Source organism: Larimichthys crocea, chromosome XV, assembly GCF_000972845.2.
Source record: "Larimichthys crocea isolate SSNF chromosome XV, L_crocea_2.0, whole genome shotgun sequence".
Lineage (NCBI taxonomy): Eukaryota > Metazoa > Chordata > Actinopteri > Sciaenidae > Larimichthys > Larimichthys crocea.
This window is the reverse complement of record NC_040025.1, coordinates 7,672,610-7,697,169: the sequence shown is the minus strand read 5'-3', so window position 1 is coordinate 7,697,169 and position 24,560 is coordinate 7,672,610. Positions and strand designations below refer to the sequence as shown.

The following is a 24,560-nucleotide window of genomic DNA, read 5'->3' as shown; positions in this document are numbered from 1 at the left end:
CCATCCATCCATCCATCCATCCATCCATCCATCCATGTGGCGTCATCCAGCAAAGCACTGCATTGGCAATTAAACATGTGCAGAGGTGAATTCCTGGTAGATTATTTTGTAATGCAAACTGAATATTTCCACAGTTAACCTCATGCCATTGAGGGGGTAAAATAATGACTGCTGTGATGACTCTCCACAGCTGTTAAATCCTGTCTCAGTTTTATAACCACTGTGTGTCTGATAAACCTTCAAACTTGTGGATGTTTCACTCAAACTAGACTTCATAACTAAAGCAGCCGCACAGAAACAGCCCCACACACCTCTGTGATTGCTTGGACTAAAAATAAGTCTGCCTGAGTTGATGTATTATCCTCAAAGTGGTGTCTTCGGTTTAATTTTCTTTATGTAATTTTTCCTTCATTGTTTTTTAGATGCTGCAGTCTGACTTTGTTTAGATAACGCGTGGATTCATCCCTTAGACAATTTGTGTTGCTCAAAACTAAGTAACCACAGTAACCTCCTCTAGAAACACTAAATATCATCACTAATCTGGATAATCCTCAGAACCAAAGTGAACAGTCACTCTTTATTTCTACTTTCAGGTATTAAAGCAATTAAAAGATGCGCTGAATGTCCTTCTTTACTTGGATGTTCTTTTATATTCTGATAGACATACACAAAACACAGTTCTTGTCAGACTGTTTCATTAATCTGTGTGATTGGATGTATTTGTATTGTATAAGATGTCGAATTATTGTGATACTTTATGGACCAAATTCCGTATTTACCCACTGAATCCAGACTCTGCCAGCTGTTCACATCTCAGCTGAGGAACCTGTCTTAGGTCTCTGTTAGGTTTTGACAGCTCCACAGTGTCTGGAGAAAATACTGTAGAGCTCTGACAACAGCTGTTAGGTGGTCAGTAGTGGGGTGGGGGCTGCATTCTTCATGTATGTCTCACTCCCCAACATCTTGGCTGGAATCTGTTTTTCCCACCACTTTCAAGCCCACCACTCATTGTAAAATTCACATCAGATCACAGAAGGGTCTAGGCTGTCTCACGGGAGTTTTAATCCACAACAGCCACGTGGATCAATCAAGACCCAGGAAAACTGAGAGAACCTGCATGGCATGGAAAGCAGTCACATTCACTCTAACTGCAGACCTAATAAAGAACAGTTAGAGGCATAGAGTTTATCCCTGCCACTTCACACTCATAGATCTGGTCTATGAATATCACAAACAGGATCAGGGACAAGGGACGGCCCTTACAGAGTCCAACACCCACTGAGAACGTATTTGTTACTTATTACTTTGAGAATACAGACACAACTCTCACTTTGGTTGGAGAAGGACCGGATGGCTTGTACCAACAGCCTCGGTACCCCATACTCCCTCAGCACCCAGAGGACACGGTTGAAAGCCTTTTCCAAATCCAAAAGATATTCTAGGTCCTACATAATCCAGAAATGGGGTCCCTCTGGACTAGTATGTCAGATATTCCATGGGTAAAAGATTAGATATTACCTAATGCGAATCTTATACTCTGCTCTGCCTTCTGAGTGAGCAGTGAGCTAAAGGTTGCTCTTGTGGTCAGAGTTGCTTTAAGATTATTATCGGTGGGTTCTGGTTATATGCCCTCTCACATTCAGATAGCTGTAGCTCTAATTTCCATTGCTCTTCTTGACGCTTTTCGTTTTGTCCTTTTGTGCTGGCAAACCAGCCAGGTCTGTCCGGCATTCTCCCCTGCCACCTGATCCAACTCACCACCAGGTGGTGATCAGTTGACAACTCTGCTCCTCTCTTCACCTGAGTGTCCAAGACATATGGGTGCAGATCTGATGACATGACCACAAAGTTGATCATTGACCTTGCCCTGGGGTGCTCTGGTACCAAGCACACATATGAACACCCTTATGCTTGATCGTAGTGTTCATTATGCACAATCCATGACTAGCACAGAAGTCCAACAAAGCAACGCTTGGGTTTAGATCAGGCAGGCCGTTCCTTCCAATCACTCCCCACCTGGCCACCAGACACTCACTTGCGAGCTCCCCTCCCGGTCCCCCTATTCTGGGCAAGGTCCCGCAGCTTGAATTTTTTTTCTTCATAAGGGTCTTTGTGTCACGTCTTGAGCATGAGAAACCTCACAAAAATATTAATTTCACTGTGAGAATTTTATCCATTCAGTTTCGATAATGTTTGGGAAGTCAGAAGACAAATAAAAAAAAGAACAGCTCTAATAACATCTTCTGTCACTCTGTACTATTTTTGACATGTCTGATGGTGCAATCAGTGCAGCTCTTTGATGTAAATAAAAAGAATGTAAAAAAGTGATGCAAACAGAGGTGTGTCATCAACTTGCATCATCCATCTGCACTGCTCTCATGTCTGGAAAATGTGACAAAACAATAAACAAGCTTTGGTCACAGTGCTGGTACATCTATGTATCGGATAGAGGAGCAGGAGAGTGTGGACCTGGTTGGTGGTGGTTAGGGATTTGCTGATTTTGCAAAGTGAGTTTGAGGTTTAATGACTCCGAGCCCAGAAGCTGAGCTGATGGATTAGAGGTAATAATTGGAAAGAAGTGTAATGACTGAATAACCATCAGTGGATGTGCATGTGTATGTATCAGAGTGAGGGTTACTAAATAGTCTCATGGCCTATGTGGGACCCAAGAGTTTGATATATTTTTTAAGTTGACCCTGATGTCTTCACTAATTCAGTAAGCTGATGTTTTGCTCCAGTCTTCCATTTGCTCTAAAAGTCAGAAAAAATCGAATCAGTTTCTTCTCAATGTTCAGACTCACTCATAAAAAATACCATAGCAGATGCAAAGACTGATACCACTCACATATTTGTATAGAATATGAAGCCTCAGTCAGCAGCCACTTATCTTAGCTTAGCTTAAAGACTGATAAAAAGGGGACAAGCTTTGTCTAGATTTAGACATTCAGACATTACATCACACAGGTGATTTATGGATTTTCCTGATGGAAAGATTGCTGTAGCTAACTGAACTGACTCATGCCTGGTTTGGATCCGGGATGCTGGTTACTGGCTACTCTAAACACCAATCAATATCGGCAACAAGTCCCTCCCTATTTGACTGTTAATCAATTAAGTAAATATAACTGTACTTCCTGTTTGATGGGTACTTTAAATATCAGCCTTCTTTATGAAAATATGAAGTACAATTTCTAATTTTTTTAAAGATTTTTTTTTTTTGGCCTTTTATGCCTTTATTGATAGTACAGCTGAAGATAGACAGGAAGCAGTGGGCAGAGAGAGGGGGGTTGACAGCTGCAGCGACGACTATAGCCTGCACACACGGGGCGGCTGCTTAACCCACTACGCTACCGACTGCCCCACAATTTCTAATTTATTTGATTTAACATCTGGATTGGAATGTGTGCCTATGAATGTACACACACAGAAGTACCAAGTGAACAATAGTATACACCAATGACATCATGTCAGGGTTTCTGCAGCAGCGGTCAGGAGGAGCTGACGGGATGAAAGGTGATATTGTGTGTGTCTTCACACTCTTTGCTCTGCAGAGAGAGTGTTGGGCTGTTGAGCTGATCAGTCAGACTTCTTCTGCTCCTCTTGCAGTTGTACCTTGGGGCGACAACACCTGTTCTAATTATTTGAGTCTCCTCTTCAGAAATAGGAGTCCAAATGATCTTCTCCACTTGAAAGGCATGTTTTCATTTTCACCAAATGAAAAAAGGAGGATTCCTGGAGAAAATGGGTGGGTGGAAAGCTTGAGGCAATACATGGATTCCTGCAACGGCTCTGGTGTATGTGTGTGTGTGGGTGTGTGTGTGTGTGTATGTGTGTGTGTGTGTGTGTGTGTATGTGTGTCCTTGTATTAACTCAAGTGAGTGGCATTGTATGGTTTGATCCATATGCTACAAATGACAAAAATTCAGTTACCTGTGTGTCCTAATGTGGGACAGAGTGTGTGAGCAGCACAGAGACAGATCCAGGTTCTGTGAGAGTGCTCTCTGCACACCAACAGGCTGATACTTGTTCTTACTTGCTTCTGCCTTTCAGTTCACTTTAATTAAGAACTGGGACATTAGTGCCACACTGAGTTAAAAAAGAGCACAGTGTAGCTTTTGGCTATACACACCCCCTTTGTCATTTCATAATCTGCCTGATTTGACTCACTTTTTCTGGGCTGGGGAGTAGGTGTGTGCAGGGCTGCATAAAACATAACAAGGTGAGACAACCTTCAACTTTCCAACGTCTATCTACTGGCTGCAAGATCTTAGCAGTGAAGTAAATCTTATCATAATAATATCAAAAATATTTTATTGGGCATTGTGAAATCTTGGAGCTGGAAGGATAGAGTGTAAAAGTAAAAGGTTGTAAGTGTGTTAGTTGCTTTGATCAGTCATGTGTGAGGTTTGGGACGGTGACACCTCCTCTGCCTCCTCTTTGCCCTCTATTCATTCTACTGAGACTGCATTCAACAGTCCCAAGTCAACGAGGAACAACGCACGATTAACCACACACACTCACTCCATTTATATGTCATAAAATGCACACACACTCCATTGACAAAACATTTACTTTCTCTTCCGGATCAAAGATCAATCACCTCTTTGTTTTTGTTATATGAACGTTTCAAAGTTTCTCTGCATGAGTGAAGAAAATGTGGTTAAAGCAGCCTCAGGTCATCCTGCTGCAGTGATGTTAAAGTGTACACCACTGTTGTGTGTAGTTAAGCTGCATCAGCGCACAATACTGACTACATGCAACCACATCCATCAGTGACTTAGACTTAGACTGCACTTTATTGATCCTTTTGAGATGACTCCCTCAAGGAAATTGAATAAAAGAAATGAATTGAGTATCCAGCAGTGTATATGCTGACAGAGACAGCTCCACATGTGTGATGAACACTGCGCTACACACTTCACCTTAAACTGTTCAAGGCTTAAGCTGCCACTTAATGTGTAATGTATTCAAATGACAGAGGAAAGCCCATTCTGACTCTGAGATCAAGTTGAATGGCAAATGGAAGTGATACCTTTGATTTTTTTGCTCTGTTTCTTTCAGGTGTGGTTCAGCAATCGAAGGGCCAGGTGGCGAAAACAAGCAGGAGCCAATCAGCTAGCAGCATTCAACCACCTGTTGCCCGGTGGATTTCCTCCCACAGGGATGCCAACACTTCCTACGTACCAGCTGCCAGAGTCCGGCTACCCAACCAACACTCTGCCCCAAGGTACATAACACTTTGACACTGATCATATACAGATGGGGTGACAAATGAAAGGCAGTGTGTCGGTGAGGTGTCATCCCACCAGCAGCCTCCAGAACAGCTTCAGAGCTGCTTGTCATGGATTCCTCAGGCCTGTGGGACTCTACTGGAGAATGTTTAATAATACTTTAACATGTGCAGATGGGCCCTGTTGATGCACTGACTCAGGATGGCTCTAAAAAAAAAAGAGTGTTTATTAGTTCTGGTCCAGTTTGTGTTCACAGTGACATTTTACTAATGAGCCGAGAGCTGTAAACACAAAGTTATCCAGACTGAAAGGTACCTGTCATCCTGCATCCTCAGTGCTCCATGGACCCACGTTGTGGAATCTAATTCTGCTACCTGACAGCAGGTTGTGCGGCATGTTAATACTTCTCATGTATAAAGCCTCTTTATGTTCTCTGGTGTCACAAATGATTATGAGAATTACTAATATTATTAGACTGCAAATCGGCTGCTTGTTATGACAAACCGATCTCTTATTAGAAGGTGGCTTCCTGAACAGTACACAATCAGAAGAAGGATTTAATAGTACTTAGGCTTTTGAAATGACACTTCTACTCGATCCTGTAGTCCGTCAGTTTCTTCTCAGGCCACAAATATACTGCTTGGACATGGGCTGAGATCTACCTTCACACCACACCAAGTTTGTTTTAACCAAACCAAGCAGACCGGGCATGAAACCATCCTAAAACCTGTGAAGTGAAGCCTGTGATCTAGTTGAGGCAGTCAACTTAATTCTAGTCACATGACACAGTCTTCTCCCTGCAACATATATCCAAACCGCCCTTTTCATCATGCTGTCAGTACCCTGTCCTATTTAAATGTTTAAGCATTTGAAGAAATAGATCTGAATCATTGCAAACAGCAGCAGGGTACAGCATGGGCAGGGGTAGAGGAAGAGTTTGAGATGCTACATCCTCAGCTCTGTGCTGTTATGTTTTGCTCTTCAGATGGCAGTGGTACACTTCACCGTCCCCAGCCGTTACCTCCATCCACCATGCACCAGAGTGGCCTGTCCAGTACTGACAGCAGCTCTGCCTATGGCCTGGCCTCCAACCGCCACAGCTTCTCCAGCTACTCCGACACCTTCATGAGCGCCGCAGCACCTAGCAACCACGTCAACCCTGTCAGCAATGGACTCTCGCCACAGGTAAGAACTGCTGGATGCTGTGACATTTATTCATGAGGGTCAAGTGAAGGAGATACAACTTTACAATAACCTCAGTCAAGTTGGGCTGTGAGACATCGATACAATCCCAGTATTGTTCTGTTGCTCTGACATTTTGTTAGGTCAGGTTGTTGGCTGATTGCTGGGAGCTGGATAGGACGATCAGTTTAATATTTGTAGGTTCAGAATACACACTGTGTATGACCAGAATAATGGTTTTTATTTGTCTCTTCGACTTGGAGGCTGTTTTAACAAACCTATTGGTAATGACCACACCAGCCTGATGGGAATGGGGCTTAATAACACTCCACGTTTAGACCAAATTTTTAAAAATTCATATTTTCGAAGATATCTGAATGAAAATGGTTCTATTGAGAGTCATGAGTTTCTCCTTTACATACATGTCTACTTTATGCTAATCACATACAGCTTTGGGCAAAAACTATAAATTGGATTTTTCACCTAGCGTATTTGAATATTTCTGCAGTGTGGTCAGGAAACAATTATTGTAACTGCATAAGGGTCTGAGACTCTTTGGATTACATGAGCCCAGTTGTTTTCATGTGTGGTGAGTTAGTCCTCAAAAGAACCTCTGGCATAATCACAAACTGCTGTTCACTGTTCAGAGGATAAATGGCTTTCCTACATATACTGACAATAAGAAGTACTCATCATTCAATCGCCCAAAAATTCTATTTTTGATACCAAATCATCAGAAGCTGCAACAACTTATGAGACATAATATAGCATGGAGGTGACCATTATATACCCTTGTAATAATGTTATCAGTCCTTATACACGCTTTAATATTTGATCAGTCTTCTAAGTAAACACAATGTTTATTGCATATTTATGACTGGAAACATTTGGCACACAGTGCCGAGCTGCATCTCAAATGAATCTTCAGGTTTTCAGCTTTCAAATGATGTGTACCATTTCTATGTGGCATGCTGACTGGCTGTCTCCTCCTAAAAAAGACCAAAATATGTTAATAATGAAGAGAGGGCAGAGAGGTTAATAGTGTTTCTGTCAGTAAGTGCTGCCAGTGTGCGGCTGCACACACCCCTGCTCAGAGCTGAATTAACACAATAACATTTTACACTTTATGTTATCCCCCTGTGTGTCTGTGTAATCAACTACATTGTTGGAGCCTATGGCTTCCAATGGATTCTGACTTGAACTATCATCTAGCGAGAGAGAGAAAGAAAGAGAGGGGGGAAAATAGAAGAGAAATAATCTCACTGACTAATGACTGTGATAATTAATTTCAGACAGTGTCTCTCCTTGTGTAATTAACAGATCTGCTCTAATGAATTGTAGCTGATATCAAGCATCATATCCCGTAGTCCTCTGACATTTGGTTTAGTGCAAATGACTATGTGAACACTGAGGAGCAGGCTTTTTGTCCAGTGGTAAACTTGATCTTGATCATTTTGGTTTTCAGTGGACCAAATGAACCTGAGTGGTTACACAGAGCTCTTCATACAAAATGACTGTCTATGATTTAGACATACGGTTAGTTCTTTATTATGTCATTAACAGTGCTTTCCAACAGGCAGGCAGTAAATTCATACAGTAATGAAATGGTAATCAGGAGGATCAGGTCAGATCTGGTTGAATCACTTTGGGCTGAATCAATTGAATTCAATTCAATTCAATTTTATTTATATAGTACCATATCATAACAAAATGTATCTTATGACACTTTGACTGTTTTGCTTTGATGGCTGTAGGTACACCTTTACTGTCAGTCCTTTTGATTGGCATCAACATCTGTTATTTTCTCATCATTCTGCAATAAATGTATCTTAATAGTCCACAAACAAGATAAGAATTAAAGTAATTCTTTACTCAGCTGGAATCAGCTGGAAATACTACTACTACTACTACTACTACTACTACTACTACTACTACTACTTACGAATAATCAATAATACTAATAATAATAATATAATAATAATAATAAAATGTAAAAAAGATACACCAAGAGATTTTTTTGGTAGAAAGAAAGACTTTTGACTGAAGTAGAGATACAAAGTTCTTTTTGTCATTTGATTGTTACTGCAAAAATATATTTCTGAAGCAGTTAGTACAGTATATCACTCATGAGGGCAACCGTTTGTCACTTATCTGGTGTTGATTTATTTATTAACCTGATTTCTGGATATCATATGAATTACCTAGCTCAATGGATGCTTCCATATCCCGGCTAGGAGGAGGGTTGACCGCTGAGTTGACTGTCTGAAATTAAACTGTGGGGTTGTGACTGCAACTAGCAATCAATTTAGAAAACTTGGCATTTAACTTCATTAACAACACACTGTAGGCCAACATCACACCTTGAGTTTGTCTTTCTTCCGTTTGCATCCATGCCATGCCTTTTTGCCTTCCTTAAATCTCTAGCATGGTTATTGGTAGAGATTTTAAGATTTATGGTTTTTATGTCGACGATGTCGTCAAGACTAGTCCGACAAGTTATATTGAAATTATCCAATAAATCACTTTGGAATAGGGTTTTTTTTTGGACAGAAGGGGCTTCAAATGTCAGATATAGGAATCAGGATTTCAGATTGCCTCTTCCTATAGGCTCCATTATAGACAGTGAGTTTGGATGACAGAGGTAGCTGATTACTACTCAATACAACAACAGCAGAGTTGATTGGAGTTTCACCAAGGTATGAAGCCTGGGGAATACTGAAGATGACACCACCACTGGCAACAGCAGTGTCTGGTGCTCCACGGGGCGTCGATGCCTGAAGGCTAGTAGTTCACTTGGAATTTAATACAGAAGGAGGGGAGTGGTATCAGCAACATTTTCCATGGGGTTGTTGGGGCGAGACTTTGTTTTCTCATCAGGTTGGAATGAACAGCGTCCTTAGAGCCATCGTGAGCCACAAGCTCAAGTGGAGTGAAGCAGTTTGAAACTGGGATAGGATCATCATCAGCATGTCCAAGTGAAAGGATGGTTAGTGGATGGGCAAGAAATGTCACTGTCTGCTCTCAGAGCTGGAAGGAACATTATATTGCAGCACAGTCACCCAAGAGAGGCAAGGAAGACAGGAGTTCAGATTTCATATGGGATAGCTTCAATACTGGAGATATGCTATTGAGGAAGAAATGGACCCACGGAATTGATCTGGTTTAGAGATGATATAGAAAGCTTTGAGGGGCATCTCAGCATTGTCCTGGGGGTGAGCTGGCACCCCTCCAGTCATGCTTTGGTCCATGCCGGACTTGAGCCGGCCACCCTCCGGTTCCCAAGCCAAGTCTCTATGGACTGAGCTACTGCTTCCCCCCAACTAGGCCTGCCTCATAAGTTTGACCAACAGTAGGAGTCGTAGTAATAGTAGTATTCGTATAAATAGTAGTAGTAGCGCCCATTCTGAAAATGTACTCCCCTCAGTGACCCAACGCTCCTTTGCTAACTGCTTTCAACTCACAGGCTTGGCAGCACTGACTGAGCTAACTGTCTTTACATTTACCTTTAGCAACAAGTAAAGCTTTCTGTCCATCAGGAAACTCTGTAAATCACAGAGTGTTGAGGTGGAGCAGCCGGAGGACATCAGAGGGAAAACTAGAAAACATTTTCTCCATAAAATCTGATCCATTTTCACCAAAATCACTCAAATAGTTGGTGGTGTGTGACTTAGTGCCAACGTAGTACCAACATTCCCTCAACATTTATAGAATAGAATAGAATAGAATATAATGCCTTTATTGTCATTATACAAGTATAATGAGATTACAAGCTTCCCCATAGTGTGCACACATAAATAAACAAGTAGAGATATGTACAATAAAACTACTATAACAACTACTCATCCTATTACAAGTCAGTGTAGCAGTAAATAGATAGTGATGTTGTCATTTTAAGGAAGAAAAGTTACTATTCTGGCACCTGAGCACGAAGCGAGGCACATCACCAGATAGCTATACACTGTGACTTGACTGGTGTACCACATAGTAGCTTGAATGGAGCATAAGTGAGTTCTCAACGTGCCCTTGAACGTCCGTTTATTGCCGATACAGAGCTTCAATGTGGTAGTTGTAGCAATAGCATCAACAGTGTGAAACTGAAAACAAACAAATACAAAATGGCTATGAAATCCAATATGAAATTGAATAATTTCAATGAACTAATATACTCACAAACAAAGCTTCTCCAAGGCTTACACAGGCGGATGAAAACAGAGATCGTAAACATGCTGTTTCCTACATTCGTCTAACTGGAAACGAGCCAATGAGAACACAGACCTAAAATAGCAGAAACTGAATTCTACTTAAGCCCTGTAGGAGGCGCTGTAACATTTAAAACATAATGAACATGGGTAATATAACTATAAGTTACATTAGTTAATGTTGCTGACAAATGTAATTGGCGCTAAACCACTGTGGCAGTACTTTGCTCAAGGGCATCTCAGAAGTGCCCAGAAAGTGAACTTGCACCTCTCCAGCTACCAGTCCACCCTCCATATGTTTGTCCATGCTGGAGTTGAACCCTCCTGTTCCCAAGCCAAATCCTACAGTCTGAGCTTGTGTTGCCCCCAATGTGTTTTGTAGTCCTGTGCATTTAGTGATTTTTACATGAGCCGAGTTGTTGATTTTCATTTTAGTGTATTGGATTGTTCTAGTGAAACTGTCTCTGGAATAAAATACAGAAATTCTGCACATAGTGGTAGATTCTCGAGTCTGATTTGTGTACAGTGCCAACTTGCTGTCAGCGTAGACAAAATGGGTGGTTCATTTCAATGCACCACCCTGATCTTCACACTGTCACTAACCATAGCATTGCAGTGCAGATTGTCTTCTAATGTACACTGCTGTGAACCTGAATTTTCACTTATTCATCAAGCTGCAGCAGAAATTCTGTGTCAATGTGTTTGTGTGTCCGAGAGAAGGAGAGGGATATCCCATGTTATCCTGTCTTGATTCAACAATTACCATTTCAAATGAGACTTTGTGTGCTCAGGAGGGATTGTTCTCCATGGCAGAATAGACAACCAGTTCATATCAATACACATCACTCGCCCAAAAAGAAATTTAATGCAATTAGTCACAAACACTGGGCAGTGCAGCCCACCATGAGCGACGAGATCCTCCTAATAGGCAGAAAATCAGATTGACATGGTGTTTATAAGAGTTGAAAATCAAATTCAACACCAAATTTGTCTCCAATTACTCTCTTATTCTTCAGTTTATTGACAGTTGGCTTTTCAGACCTACAGTAGTTGGTTTGTTCTTTTACAACATTTTACAAGGATTTAATGACAAAAAAGAGATTTATTGTTGTAATGACAGACAGTGGCCTTTCTACAGCATGTGTTTGTTAATCATTGCTCCAGTGCAGTCATCAATGCCTGTCTGTGAAAAAAAACAACACAACTACTATACTATATTACTACTAGACTACTATATGTATATATATATTAAATATACTGTATACTATATAAACTACTCACTTACTTACCTGTGCTTAAAAATGTAGATATTTGGGGTAATGCACCTCTTGGAAAATAAAGACTGTTTAACCTTTAATTCATATAATCTAAATGTACTAACATGCTAAGATGCATCATATAATGTGATTTAGTAAAACAAGCACATACCGCTTGATTTAGATAGATTGTGGAAAATCAGGTTTGAAGAGATGAAAATGTATCTGCTCAAACGTAGCTGATGCTCTGTGCTACCTTGTATGAATAGATGAAATCTTAACATGTTACAGTTTCTTTATTTTTAATGATAAATCTGAATTTCAAATGGCTGCATCAGCTTTCAGGTATATTCACGAGCTTAAGGCGAACTGCTTTTACCATATAGAAACTGTTATATGTTAGGACAGAGCACAACATATCAAATGAAAAACAGATCCAGTAAATTCATTTGATTGAAATGGTATTCATTCCTAACATGAAATGCATCTGCGGTGAATGCTGGCTGCGTTCTGTATTTATTGTCCTCTCAGTCTGTTCTGAATGGCTCTGAGTCCCAGATGAAGCTTTTCCATTATGGGTTCACTGCTGTTGACCCTTTATCATGTTCCCAGGCATTTACATGAGATAACAATGTAGGGAGAATTTCCTAAGATCCCACTTCAAAATTGCAGGAAGACCATATGCTGTACGTCTGACAGGCAATAATTCAATTTGAAACAGCTATATTGCATTTGGAATGTAATTCACACAAGCCATTTCAGTGCCTCCTCCTCTCAAATTGAATGGAAAAGAATTAGAGGCTGACTTTCATGTGGAGATGGAGCGTGCAGCCAATTCCAAGTCTTATTGACAGAAAGACAAAATGACAGTATGAAATGCCATTCCTGTGATGGCACTGCATGTGTAAATAGAAACCCTTTTTTCACAGCTTCACTCCCCCTCCCCGTAAGAAACCCTACAAAAAAGATTATTTTTTTGACAAATTCCCATATATCTATTTTGCTTTTGGAGCCCTCTCAGTGGTGAGGAGTTTTTTTTTTTCTTCAGTCAGACAGTCAGTGATGCTGGACCACTAATACTTTTTTTGTCAGGTCAGACAACTTAGTGACCTGCCACTGAAGATGAAACTATTACTTCTCACAGTGACCCCAACACATCAACACATCAGACGAGTAAAGAAGAACACATTTCCCCTCTTGCGCGCTCATTTCCTCTCTGGTTTGTTGTGAGAGGAAGATTTAGCCTGCTTTGGAATGGTGGAGCTCTCTGGCTCGCTATTTGATGTCGGGGTGAGAGATAGAGAGAGAGAGAGAGGGAGAGAGAGAGAGAGAGAGAGAGAGAGAGAGAGCAGGGTGAGTAAGGATAGAATAGAGTGGGTTTCAGTGTTGGGGGATCAGAGCTGCTTTGGTTCTCCAGCTCTGTCTCTTTGATCCATATCCCCAGGCCTGCCTGCCTGCCTCGCTAACTCAGGCCTCTGCTCGTGATTCCTGACAACTGTCGGCCTGAGATAAGGAGGTGGGGTGGGTGTGTTGTGATGGGATGCGGGGGGGGTGGGGACGCCACCACCGCCACCACCAAGCGCACTGCACCACTGCCACATACACTCCCATTAACAACAACCTATTTTTAAAAAAAAATCAATGAGAATAAGAAATATGTGGAATTATATATTAAAGAAGCAGAAGAAAAATAAATAAATAAATTTAAGCGCACTCCATTCCTGTGCCCATCCTCGTGCAACCAGTTCAACTGTGTTGACACGGCTCTGTGCACCTGAATGTCAATGAGTATAGTGCCTAATATTAGTCTCAGCTGCTATTAAAATTTGCAGTACTAAGCCCTTTGACTGGGCACACTGTCAACTGGCACGCTCCCATGTCAACAAATCAAAACGGATGAGCACATATATTTACATCATTCCCATAATGAGGAAAAGAGTGGGGGCAAGGGGGAGATGTTAATTAGAAATCGCCTGAAAAACAGATGCTGCTTCAGTTTGGCAAGAAGCAAAGCAGGAGCTTTATAGCAAAATAAATAAATAAAAGACAAGACCTACTCAAGAAAGCTGCCAGAGAAGCAGAGGAATTTAAATCAGACCCACTGATGGAATGTTTGTAGGATATATTTTTGCTTTATTTATCACTCAGAGTGTTCTCCTCTCCTCCTCCTCCCTCAGTGGAAACTAAACAGAGCCCAGGGTGCTGTCTGACTGACTGAGTGGGTAGAGAAGTGTTAAGCCCCTCTAGTTCCTGTGGTATGGATGAAATGTAGGCGTTGACTGGCTGCAGCGCATGAACAACCACAACCTGAAGCTCACATCTGCTGTCTTGTTCATGTGATCAGGTTTTATAAACAGTGATTACTTGATTCTGATTCGGTAATAGGTTTGCATTATTTCAGATACCTTCACATATCTGATAGGACCATATAGATTCATATAGATACATTTTTACATGTGTGACTAGAAATACCTGCTGGCCACGCCAATAATCTTTAGTGTTGTCAGATAAGGTCATGCAGGTTCATGTTTTATCTTTATTACATTTATTAATTTTACTCTGATTAGAGGAAAGGACATCAAACCTTCAGGATTTCTCCTCCAAAGCAAATTTCAATTCCATGGACTAAAGGATCAGTGTAGCAGATATTTTGATACGGTGATGATGATGATAGATTAAAGGGTCAACACGATTCTGGTGTAGCAGTGAATCTCTCTCTCTCAGACAACACAACAGGTCCATATAAAGTTGACCTGGATCATGCTCAGTGTCAGTGACATCTCAGTCTGACTGTGGAGTAATTTGACTGGTCTGATCATCTATTTGTCCACGTGAACACAGTACAGTTCATATGAATATAAAAACCTACAGTTTTGCTGTTGGTCTGAGTCAGGCCTGAGTAATAATAATAATAATAATTCTTTGGAGATTGGTACTCATAAAATATCAAGATAAAAAACAGACATGCAGAAATTCAATCAAATGTCCTGTGATGTGCAGTTATATCTGACACCTCACGGACTTTTGAATGTATGTGAACGTATGAATCTGCAAAATGAGATGCACCAAACTGGACAAAGGTTCTGTGCAGATGTCAGACCATAATACAGATTGTACAGCTCTAATGATGTTGGTGTATTATCCCTTGTAGGTAATTAAATAAACTATTGTATGGGAAAGAAATTGTAAAGCCAGTATTTCCCACATATGCCCTGTGTGCAGGGATGTTACTGCCTATTTCTCAGTGATGCATTCAGGACCCAGCTGCTGGCTGTTTGCAGCAGTGCTCTGTCTGTCAGCCTCCAGCTGAGAGGCATCTCTCTGTTTATTTACATGTCATTATGGAGAGGAGGAGCAGATATTAACACTGTCAGCTGCTGTTTGACCTGACATCCCTCAACTGGCCAATATCCTGCTGCTTGAGCAAACAGCTCCCTGTTTGCCACCGTCTTCTGACTCGACCCCATCCCGCTCCGATAAAGAGCGTCTTGGCCTGAAATCATTAAAGGTTAACAGCTAGTTTGGAATCATAGTAGATGTGGTGCAGGGGAGATGCGGATGTGGTGGTGCGCATTGGTTATCTGCGAATTGTTTCACGAGAGTGAATCTGTTCATTAGGAACAGAATAGCAGTTAAAACAAACACACAAAGAAAAAGTAGAGGTAGAACACATTCTATTTTAATTTCAATAATATGTAACCTTTCTTCATTAAAATGTCGATGTTAAAAAAGTCGACTGTTATATACTTGAATGATCTAAAATGTTTCAAACCCCTCAAAATCTTTATATTTACTCAGGTAACTTGCTGTGCTTCCGTTAACACAGGATATCTTTATATTGTAACAGCAGAAATTATTATGAATGAATATAACGATGAAAACTAACATTATACTGAATGTATCTGGACGATAGATAAACATGTCTGTGTTGCTAAGATACACAAAAGTCCTGACAATTTATCACCTTATAAATTATACAAAAAAAATAATAATAATTTAACTGCTTGACTGCAGTTTCAAACAAATCTTGACTCAAGACCTACCCTAAGGTTTCCCAGAGATTTCAACCACATCACATTGTTTTCATCCACAGTTCACAGGTTTGTCGGACGTTGCGGAACATTTAGATTTCAACCTTCCGTTCTCCTGAGAACCTTCAGCGCTTCAGGAGTTGACATTGTCAGTGACATTTGACAATTTGGTATGATTGAAAAATTGATGAATAATCAGTTTATTTGAATGATTTGCTGTCACTTGTAGAAATAATGATCAACTTCATCTGATAACTTCACAAAACTTGATGTTTTGTGAACTTATCCAACACTAAAATGCTTTTGTGACAATGCAATGGCAATAGCAAAACTTCCATATTTCATGGTTGTATTTAGCACTTTGACAGGAACACACTGAGGACACTGTCTCTGTCTTTGGGTTTTGCATATTTCCTCAGATGAGGTAATAATATATTTGACTTTCAGCTCACTCAGAGTGCATTTGCTTGTTGTTGCAGCTCTGTATATTTTAATATTTCTTCCTCATGACATTGAATTTGATTTCTTCTTTCATCACTGATGGGGGAGTTGGGATTTTGAGGATTACAGCCTGTGACAAAAAAAACACATCTGCTTATAGTAAAATAGCTTAAGCTGATTACATAATTACCTCTGATTGCATCACATATTCTGCATTCAATACTGACATGCTCGATGTGCTTTGCAATTACTGTCTGACATATGATTCCATGGAAGATAGTGATAGATCCTGTCTGACACCAGCAACATGTCAACATCAGCCTTAATCTCAGTGGCTGTATCCGCCCACAGCAGAAGCTCAACCTGACACTGTGAGGTAAATCATAATGAATCAACACATGCTTTCAATGCAAACAGTTTTAATTCTCAGTGCTTCCATTACACTTACGTTGTGTAGTGAAAGTTAACATTGAGAATGAAACTCTTCTGAAGCTCAGAAGTGAGCACCTAGCTGAGCTGAATAAATACATAAAGAAAATGAGGTGGGGAGATAGTGAGAGGCTGAGGAACAGATCTGAAAGGAGGAGGCGGTCATGTGTTGGAGTAAAGATAACCTTAGCACATCTGCACACCTCTGTTCTCCACTCATCTCTTCATCTGTTGAAAACTCGTCACACTGTTTGAGATGGAGGCTTATCACCTAATCCACCGTCTGTGTGTGCATGCAGTGTGTGTGTTTGTGTGTTTTATTTCACTAACTTTCATTATTCAAGTGAAGAGATGACCTTGAGCCATATACCATAGCAAGAGTTTATTTTGTCATTACAGAATAGGTCTATAACTTCATTCAAATATATTTATATAGCTTCATATCATAACAAAAGTTATCTCATGACACACCCATACAGAGCAGGTCTAGACCGTACTCTTTATAATAAACAATAATAATCTATTATAGTACTAATACTAATAATATCAATAGTATTTGCAGTTTATACTTTATATTAGCACAGTTATTAAGCTAAGATTGAAACCTCACATATCAGTAGTGACAGCTTATGTCATGTTTTGAACTCCACCTTCATTCAACTTAGTTTAAATATATAAATATATATTCTTTAAACTGTTCAAAACCTGTTATGATGCAGTCATACAAAAGAAAAAAATCTGAATTATTCACTGACGTGACGTTATTAACTGACGTGTGTGATCAGTCATATTCAGAAAATGTGCTGCTGTGCACAGATGTTGACACCACTGCACAGCTCATGGATACTGTCTCAGTAAAATTGGGGGAATATTTATTCTGCTACCAGATAACAATAAAATAAAACAAGGCTTCAACATACACTGGTGATATGAAGGTGAACTCTGTCTAAAATGTGTGTCTGAAAGGATACATGTTGTGTTCTTTACAGCAGCCTTTCACAATAAGCTTTACAGCTGTCGGTATGTGTCTTTTAATTTTGGACAAAGCCAGGCTAGCTTCAATTTCCAGTGATACATTACTTGGGCTGCTCCAGCATGATCCAGCATGTAAGATTCACAACATTTGTTTGTTATACATTTCTTGTTTGATTACTCTGCTGATGAACTATTAATACCATGAAACAAATCACAACAAGCACAAACCTCCAACCCTTAATACCTGAAAATCTTTAGAACATTATACAGGACCTGATGTTTATCAACTGTCAGTGACGACAGAGGCTGTAAAACACTTCAACATGAACATGTAGTCAAATTGAGGTCATCCTTTTTTCCCTTGCTCCATGCAAAAACATGCGTATTATTAAAATCCCAGGCCGATTCTTCCACATGACATTGACAAGTGTTCGGCTCACTGATTCCACACTGTCTATACCATTTGTGAACAGTTTGCCTGGAGACCAGCATGACTAGAGCGCTCCAGTTAGATCCTGGAGACCTGATCAATATACATAGATACATGACAGTGAAAAGCTTTCAGTATGTAGTGATGTTGGCACAGTAAGGATTTAACTCAGAAGGAAAGCCATTCAAGGTATTTTAAAGAAATCTTTATCTTTTAACAAATGACTGTAAATTCATCTTGTGTCCAAATCCAGCTCACACGACCAGGGCTTCATTTCACTTTGACTTCCAACAGATTGTGACTGGGATTATTGACCTCTAAGGATCATGTTACTGTTAAACAAAGAAACAAATACTATATTTGAAGTGGTGTTGAAAGCTTTTATCGGCTATTATCAGAACGGGTCTGAATATGAAGAACAAACAGTTTCAGGGCACACCATTCCACTTCTCTGCCACTGGGAGGAACTGTGTTGCTTTCCTGTATTATGGTTGCCCAAACATTTCACCCTGTAATCCAAACACCTTTAATTGAAGTCACATAATTTCCACCTTCAAGTACCAGAATGGGCCACTCTGCTCTCCCCTTGTCGTCCTGAATACTGTCGGACCTTACCTTCTCGTCCACACTTGGAGTCCTTCCTTCGTTTTCCTCTCCTCCCCATCTCTGTCTCGTTTCTCTCTGAAGCTGAACCACTGTTACCAGGCCAAGCAGGCTTTCAAGGCAATCACTTTTTTTTAATCACTTAATCACTAATCTCTATAAACACATATCTGCATATGATTGCAGAGTCTGTAGGCGAAGGATGAAGACTCTGGTCCTGGTGGAGTAGTATTGACCAATCGTGTTTGAGCAGACTTTGGTTGCAACAGTCCATATAGAGAACTAAACAGGTGGAACATATCCTTGAACAATTGATTGATTTAGTTTTTTATAGAGATTTGCTGAAATATGTTTTCATCTGGTCCGACAATGGCTCTGTTGCTATTCAGCAAGCTCCCACGCCCCGGGTCTGAAAACCTCCTCTTTCCAATGGTCCAAAACTCCTGTGGTACAAACACTAACATTCCCCCCACTGCTGGACTCACAGTACGAGCTGTTCCCCTTCATTTTCTCTTCCAAATAAGTTTGTCCACCTTGTTTCCCTGTTTTCCTACCCACTGGCTTTATAACAAACAAGATCATCACCATGTAATATTCTCAAAGCTTCATTTGGCTAACATTTAAAGTTTCCCCTGAGGGTAGCTCTTGAGAAAAAGCTGTAGGATTATTCAAATTCAAAGGGCTCACTGTCTGTTAGATTATGAAATATCTTGTGAGCAACAATGGCATTTTGGTGACCTTAAAGGAAAACTCAGGTGTGTCACCACAATTCTATGAAATGATTGAATATTTAGAACAGATTTTATGGTGATCAGACCAGAGGGTGTAGATATTTCTTGCTATGTACCAAAGTAATGGACTGAAGACAACTGAAGCATCTTCTCCTGTTCTGTGTTTGCAGGTCATGAGCATCCTGAGTAACCCGAGCGGTGTTTCATCACAGCCACAACACGATTTCTCCATCTCACCACTCCACAGCGCCTTGGACTCCTCTCCATCCAATGCCATCTCAGCCAGCTGCAGCCAGCGTTCAGCTGACTCCTCCATTAAGACGGTGGACAGCCTTCCGTCATCCCAATCCTACTGCCCCCCGACGTACAGCACCACCAGCTACAGCATGGACCCAGCTGTGGCTGCCGCCGGCTACCAGTACAGTCAGTACGGCCAGAGTAAGTCCTGTTAGTTTAGACTAACCATCAGCAGCAACCATCTTTGTTTTATGACTCATTAGCCATATTTCCATCCAAATGTCACACATGTGAGGAAGGTTACAATCAGATCTGTGTGGAAATATCATGGATGGATTATAGTCTTGGGAGCCATGAGAAGACTGAAGCCGATCAGTCATGTGACTTCAATGTTCACCATAGAGTCAGAACTTACCCAGAATATGTGTTTCCATCTCCCGTTGAAAACTGGGCCCATGATATCAGAGAACCAGAGAACAGTGTCAGTACTGGATGACTCTGATTACTTTCAATTCAAAAGATTTTCAGATTCTCACTGGTTTATGAAAAGGAAAGTTGATTGCAGGTCTGTGATGGGAGCTGAGCATCCAGTACAGGGTGAACTCCACTCTGCTGGACTTAAGTCAATTGTACTATGGGCCCATCCAACACCCTAACAACACCTACAAGTGCTAAATGTTGGCATGTCACACATCCTTCTGGGCATCTCACAGGTTTCTGACCACCTGGGTTTATAAATGTTGTCATTATTTATCAGTTATGAAACCTTCTACTCATCAGTCATTTAAAGCGTGTCTGATCACAGTTGTAAAACAACGTTTCAGCAATAAGAGTCTGTTCTGTTTTTAAAAAATTATTACTCTGTGACCTCATGTCTGGGCGTGGTTGTGGTTCTTCACCCACCCCAACCCCACCGACAGATTAGACAGTTTACGTGAGACATTCGACTCTTCTCTTGTTCTATTGCAGGAAGCTCCTGACAGATTAAAGTACATACTGTCAAAATAGTTGAGGCATGTATGTGTGTGTGTGTGTGTGTGCACCTATGTTTGTGCATGTGTGTAAGTGTGTGTTATCAGACTCTATCTTAGAGGCAGAGGACTCTCAGTGTGACTGCTCAACAGGGATTTAAGGTATAAACCTGGTTGACAGGAAAAACAGCTTCCTTTAGAGGGCCTCACTAAACCCTTGTGAAGCACAAACACACGCACACACACACACACACACACACACATACACACACACACACACACACTGCTCCCCCACTAGCTGTCTGGGTGACTGACATCTTGGCAGACAGACCTGCCCACCCATAGGTGCTCGTCTTTCTCTCATTCCTCAGCTCGGAGTGACAGCTTCCTTTCTGTGCACGCTAGCATCCTAACTGACGTGGCTTACTTATCTCCCCCCGATAGCTACAACACACACTCATGTACACCAAACACACAATGTCACATCACATCTGCTGTCAGCCCACCTCTCTCCTGCCCTATAAAAGAGAAGTTATCATCAGCTGAACCAGGGAGGGGCAACATCCACCACTCTGAGCTGAAATATATGCTGAACATTAATGCCATCTTTCCAAGAAGTAGAGTTATTCTGGAGACTACCTGCCTTTCTTTTCCGTCTGCACAGACAAACTGCTGCGTCTGTCTGTCTGTCTGTCTGTCTGTCCGTCTGTCTGTCTGTCTGTCTGTCAGTCATTCAGTGTGACTGGTCATACTATTCTGCTACAATACAATACACGTCTGAGGATATTCTACATTTTTCTAGATGTTTATGCAGCGAGTCAAACCAACAATGACAACAGTATATTAATGCTGTTATATCTTCTTCCTCAGTGAGCCACACTGTTCCTTTATTACCATGAACACACACACAGTCCTATTCCTTTGTTTTGCTAGATACGTTTTGGAGGTAACATTACTGTAACATTTTTTACCATCCACAAAGTTCCACGTACAGCACAGAAATCGTATAGGGAGGTTTGCTGGGGTGGACAAAGTGCATGACTTTAAAAGCCTGGTTCATATCCTACAAGGGTGCTGATGGACTGACACTCACAGAAATAGACAAAAGTCGAGGAAATAAAGAAAACATCTTCACCAACTTGGTAACACATGCACAGCATTTAGAAAACATGCACAAACACAAACAACACAATATTACACAACACATTGCACCCAACACAATACAGTATTTTACACGTGTTGTGTTGCAGTGCGAGTCCTGTGTGTTGTCAGGGTTCGACTGGATGAATGAATGAAAATCTGGTTGTATTTGGTCAAATATTGAAAAAGTAAATATGTTTGTGAGCTGAAGTTAAAGTCCATGTAAAGGCAATTCTGAGATTTCTTTCAAAACAATTAAATATGTTATAAAAAATAGAAATAGAAAATAGTTGCTGAAAAGTGAAAAGACTTTGAACGATATATCACTAGAATGTGGAGTCAGATGTTCAAGCAGTTTCTCATCAGTTTTCAGTTTCAGGATTTTGTGGGCGGTCCTTAAAGGGTGGCTCGATGACACGCTGAGGCCACCCTGAGCAGAGAGGTGGAGATGAATTCATCTCGCTCAGAGTGTTTCAAACTTAGTCATGTCATTTCCTGAACTATTTATAATCATTCAAATTTGGCTGGATGGTTATAACACTTTCTTGTTTGGTCTGTTGAACTCAGAACACACATTTTTTCTGACTTTACGTGGACTTTAAAGAAACAAAGAAGATTTGAAGTAAAAACACTAAACATGTGAACATGAATTCAATAAAATGGTAAATATTATATTAGATATTGAAGTTATTTTTATTTGCTAAATATTTTGAGTCTTATTTAGATTTTTTTAACTGACTATCACATGATCATTGACTGTCCCTATGTCCTCTGCAGCTGCTGTGGATTATCTGGCGAAGAACGTCAGCCTGTCCAGCCAGCGCAGGATGAAGCTGGCCGACCACTCGGCCGTACTGGGACTGCTGCAGGTCGAGACTGGCCAGGCCTACTAGTACTCACCCAGCGTGTTTAAACAACATTACACCTGGTCACCAGCACAACCCTCACCTCCTGCTACCATCCATACAAATCTCCCAGAGAACATGTGTCTGTGTGTACGTGTGTGTGTGTGTGTGTGTGTGTGTGTGTGTGTGTCAGAGTTTGAGTATATGTTGTGCTGACATTGCTTTTTTAAACTTTATTTGACTGTTTTATCTCCAGGGTTAAAGAACGATGCAGCTGTCTGAGCTTTATACATTCCCCATGAGACCAAACTAGTTTACTAGTTTGTTTCGTTGTCATATAATATTGCACCAACGTCTGTACACAGCATCAGTGTGTCTATAAACTAGTGATGTAAATTCTTATAGTCTTACAGCAATCAATTTCGACTGAGTGTAACCAGGGACAGTTTCTTATGAAGTGAAAACGTCTTTGCTCATTAAATGCTGTTACCGTGTGAGGATGACACACAGGTGGTGTCTCTCTCAACAGCATAAAGACAGCTCTGCTACGTGTAAGAAAACAACACAGTTACATACATTACAGTCGTTCTGTGAGTTCAAAGCACTTTTTTTGTGAAGATGTTTTTGCCTCACTTTATGAAATGCTGTTTGCAAACACTGCGTTGAATTTAATGTGAACTGATATTAAATTCAGTTGTTCAAAACTCCCCTTGTGTTGAGTGCCAAAAACCACAGTTCATTAAACATCCACTTGAGGCTGGCTCCAGAAGTGAGTCAGTCTCCATAAGTCCCCATGTTCAAATGTCCATCTTTACAGCAGAAATAAACATGTTTACAGCCTGGTACAAAAAACAGTTTTGGTCTCTGTAGCTAATTTCCCTGTTCATGACAACTGTACTGAGGGTGAATTTATATACAACTCACCTGTTCACACGATATTTAGGGTTAAAGTTATGAATAATTAACAGTGTGGCCACATTGATTGACAGGTGGGTGCTGTCACAGGTGGCTTGTTCAAACAACCGAGCTTTATTCTGCCTGCCTTAGCTCCACCTCTGACCTAAACATCCCGTAGGGAAACACAACCCAGTTACGCTGCAAAGTCATCACAATACATTCAAAATCACTGACGCAGTGTTGGGTCAATTTGGCACCAATGTTTAACTTGACCCAGTACCAATGGGTAGAAAACCACCCAACCCAAGAGCTGTTTGAGCCAGTGACCCAACAGTAAAAAAAAATGACACCAACACTGTCTCGAAACACTCCACTGGTACTGGGGGGAAGTTAATCCAGGATTGTGTCTTTCAGTCTCCATGATCACTAATATAGTGTTTGATTTACTGACATATTTTCTGTGTTGTCTGGCAACTGCACGTGTAAATTGATTACGGCTCATGGATGCTACCTCGAATTCAAGTGTGTTGTATTTCAGACTGCACACAGGGTTAGTTAAACTAACTTTTATCTTCTTTTCTTTTTTTTTAAACCTGAGAAAACCCTAAAGATTTTCTATTTTTTACATAAAACCAGTCAACCAACTTTATAGACACTGAATATCAGCAGAAAATATTGGCAGCTTGAAAAGAAAAAAAAAAAGTGTCAGCCTTCAGGAAGCCGTGTGTGTGTGTGTGTGTGTGTGCGCGAATGTGTGAGTGTGTGAGGGAGATAAACACCTCTGTGGCACATTGATATGGACAAATTCAGGCATTCCTGAAGAGACATCTCTGTTTTTGACACAGCAGTCCCTCTTATCAACAACAAGACCTCCTGAAGAGCTTTGGCAGGAGTCGGAGGTCAAACAAGCTCCTGACTGAGCAGCTGACGATCACTCCGCACTCAGTTGGAGCCGATCATTT

The 24,560-nt window shown here is 40.8% G+C and overlaps 1 protein-coding gene across 1 annotated transcript in view; it reads left to right on the top strand.

Moving 5' to 3' along the window:
- The window catches only part of LOC104932316 (paired box protein Pax-7), a 33,950-nt gene extending 10,441 nt beyond the window's left edge, over positions 1-23,509 (top strand). Inside the window, exons 3-6 of the mRNA XM_027288537.1 lie at positions 5,062-5,227; positions 6,217-6,416; positions 19,679-19,946; positions 22,634-23,509. Of these exons, the coding sequence (XP_027144338.1) occupies positions 5,062-5,227; positions 6,217-6,416; positions 19,679-19,946; positions 22,634-22,749 (750 nt within the window). The 3' untranslated portion in view covers positions 22,750-23,509. The remainder of the gene's footprint in view (positions 1-5,061; positions 5,228-6,216; positions 6,417-19,678; positions 19,947-22,633) is intronic.
- The last annotated feature ends 1,051 nt before the right edge of the window (positions 23,510-24,560 follow it).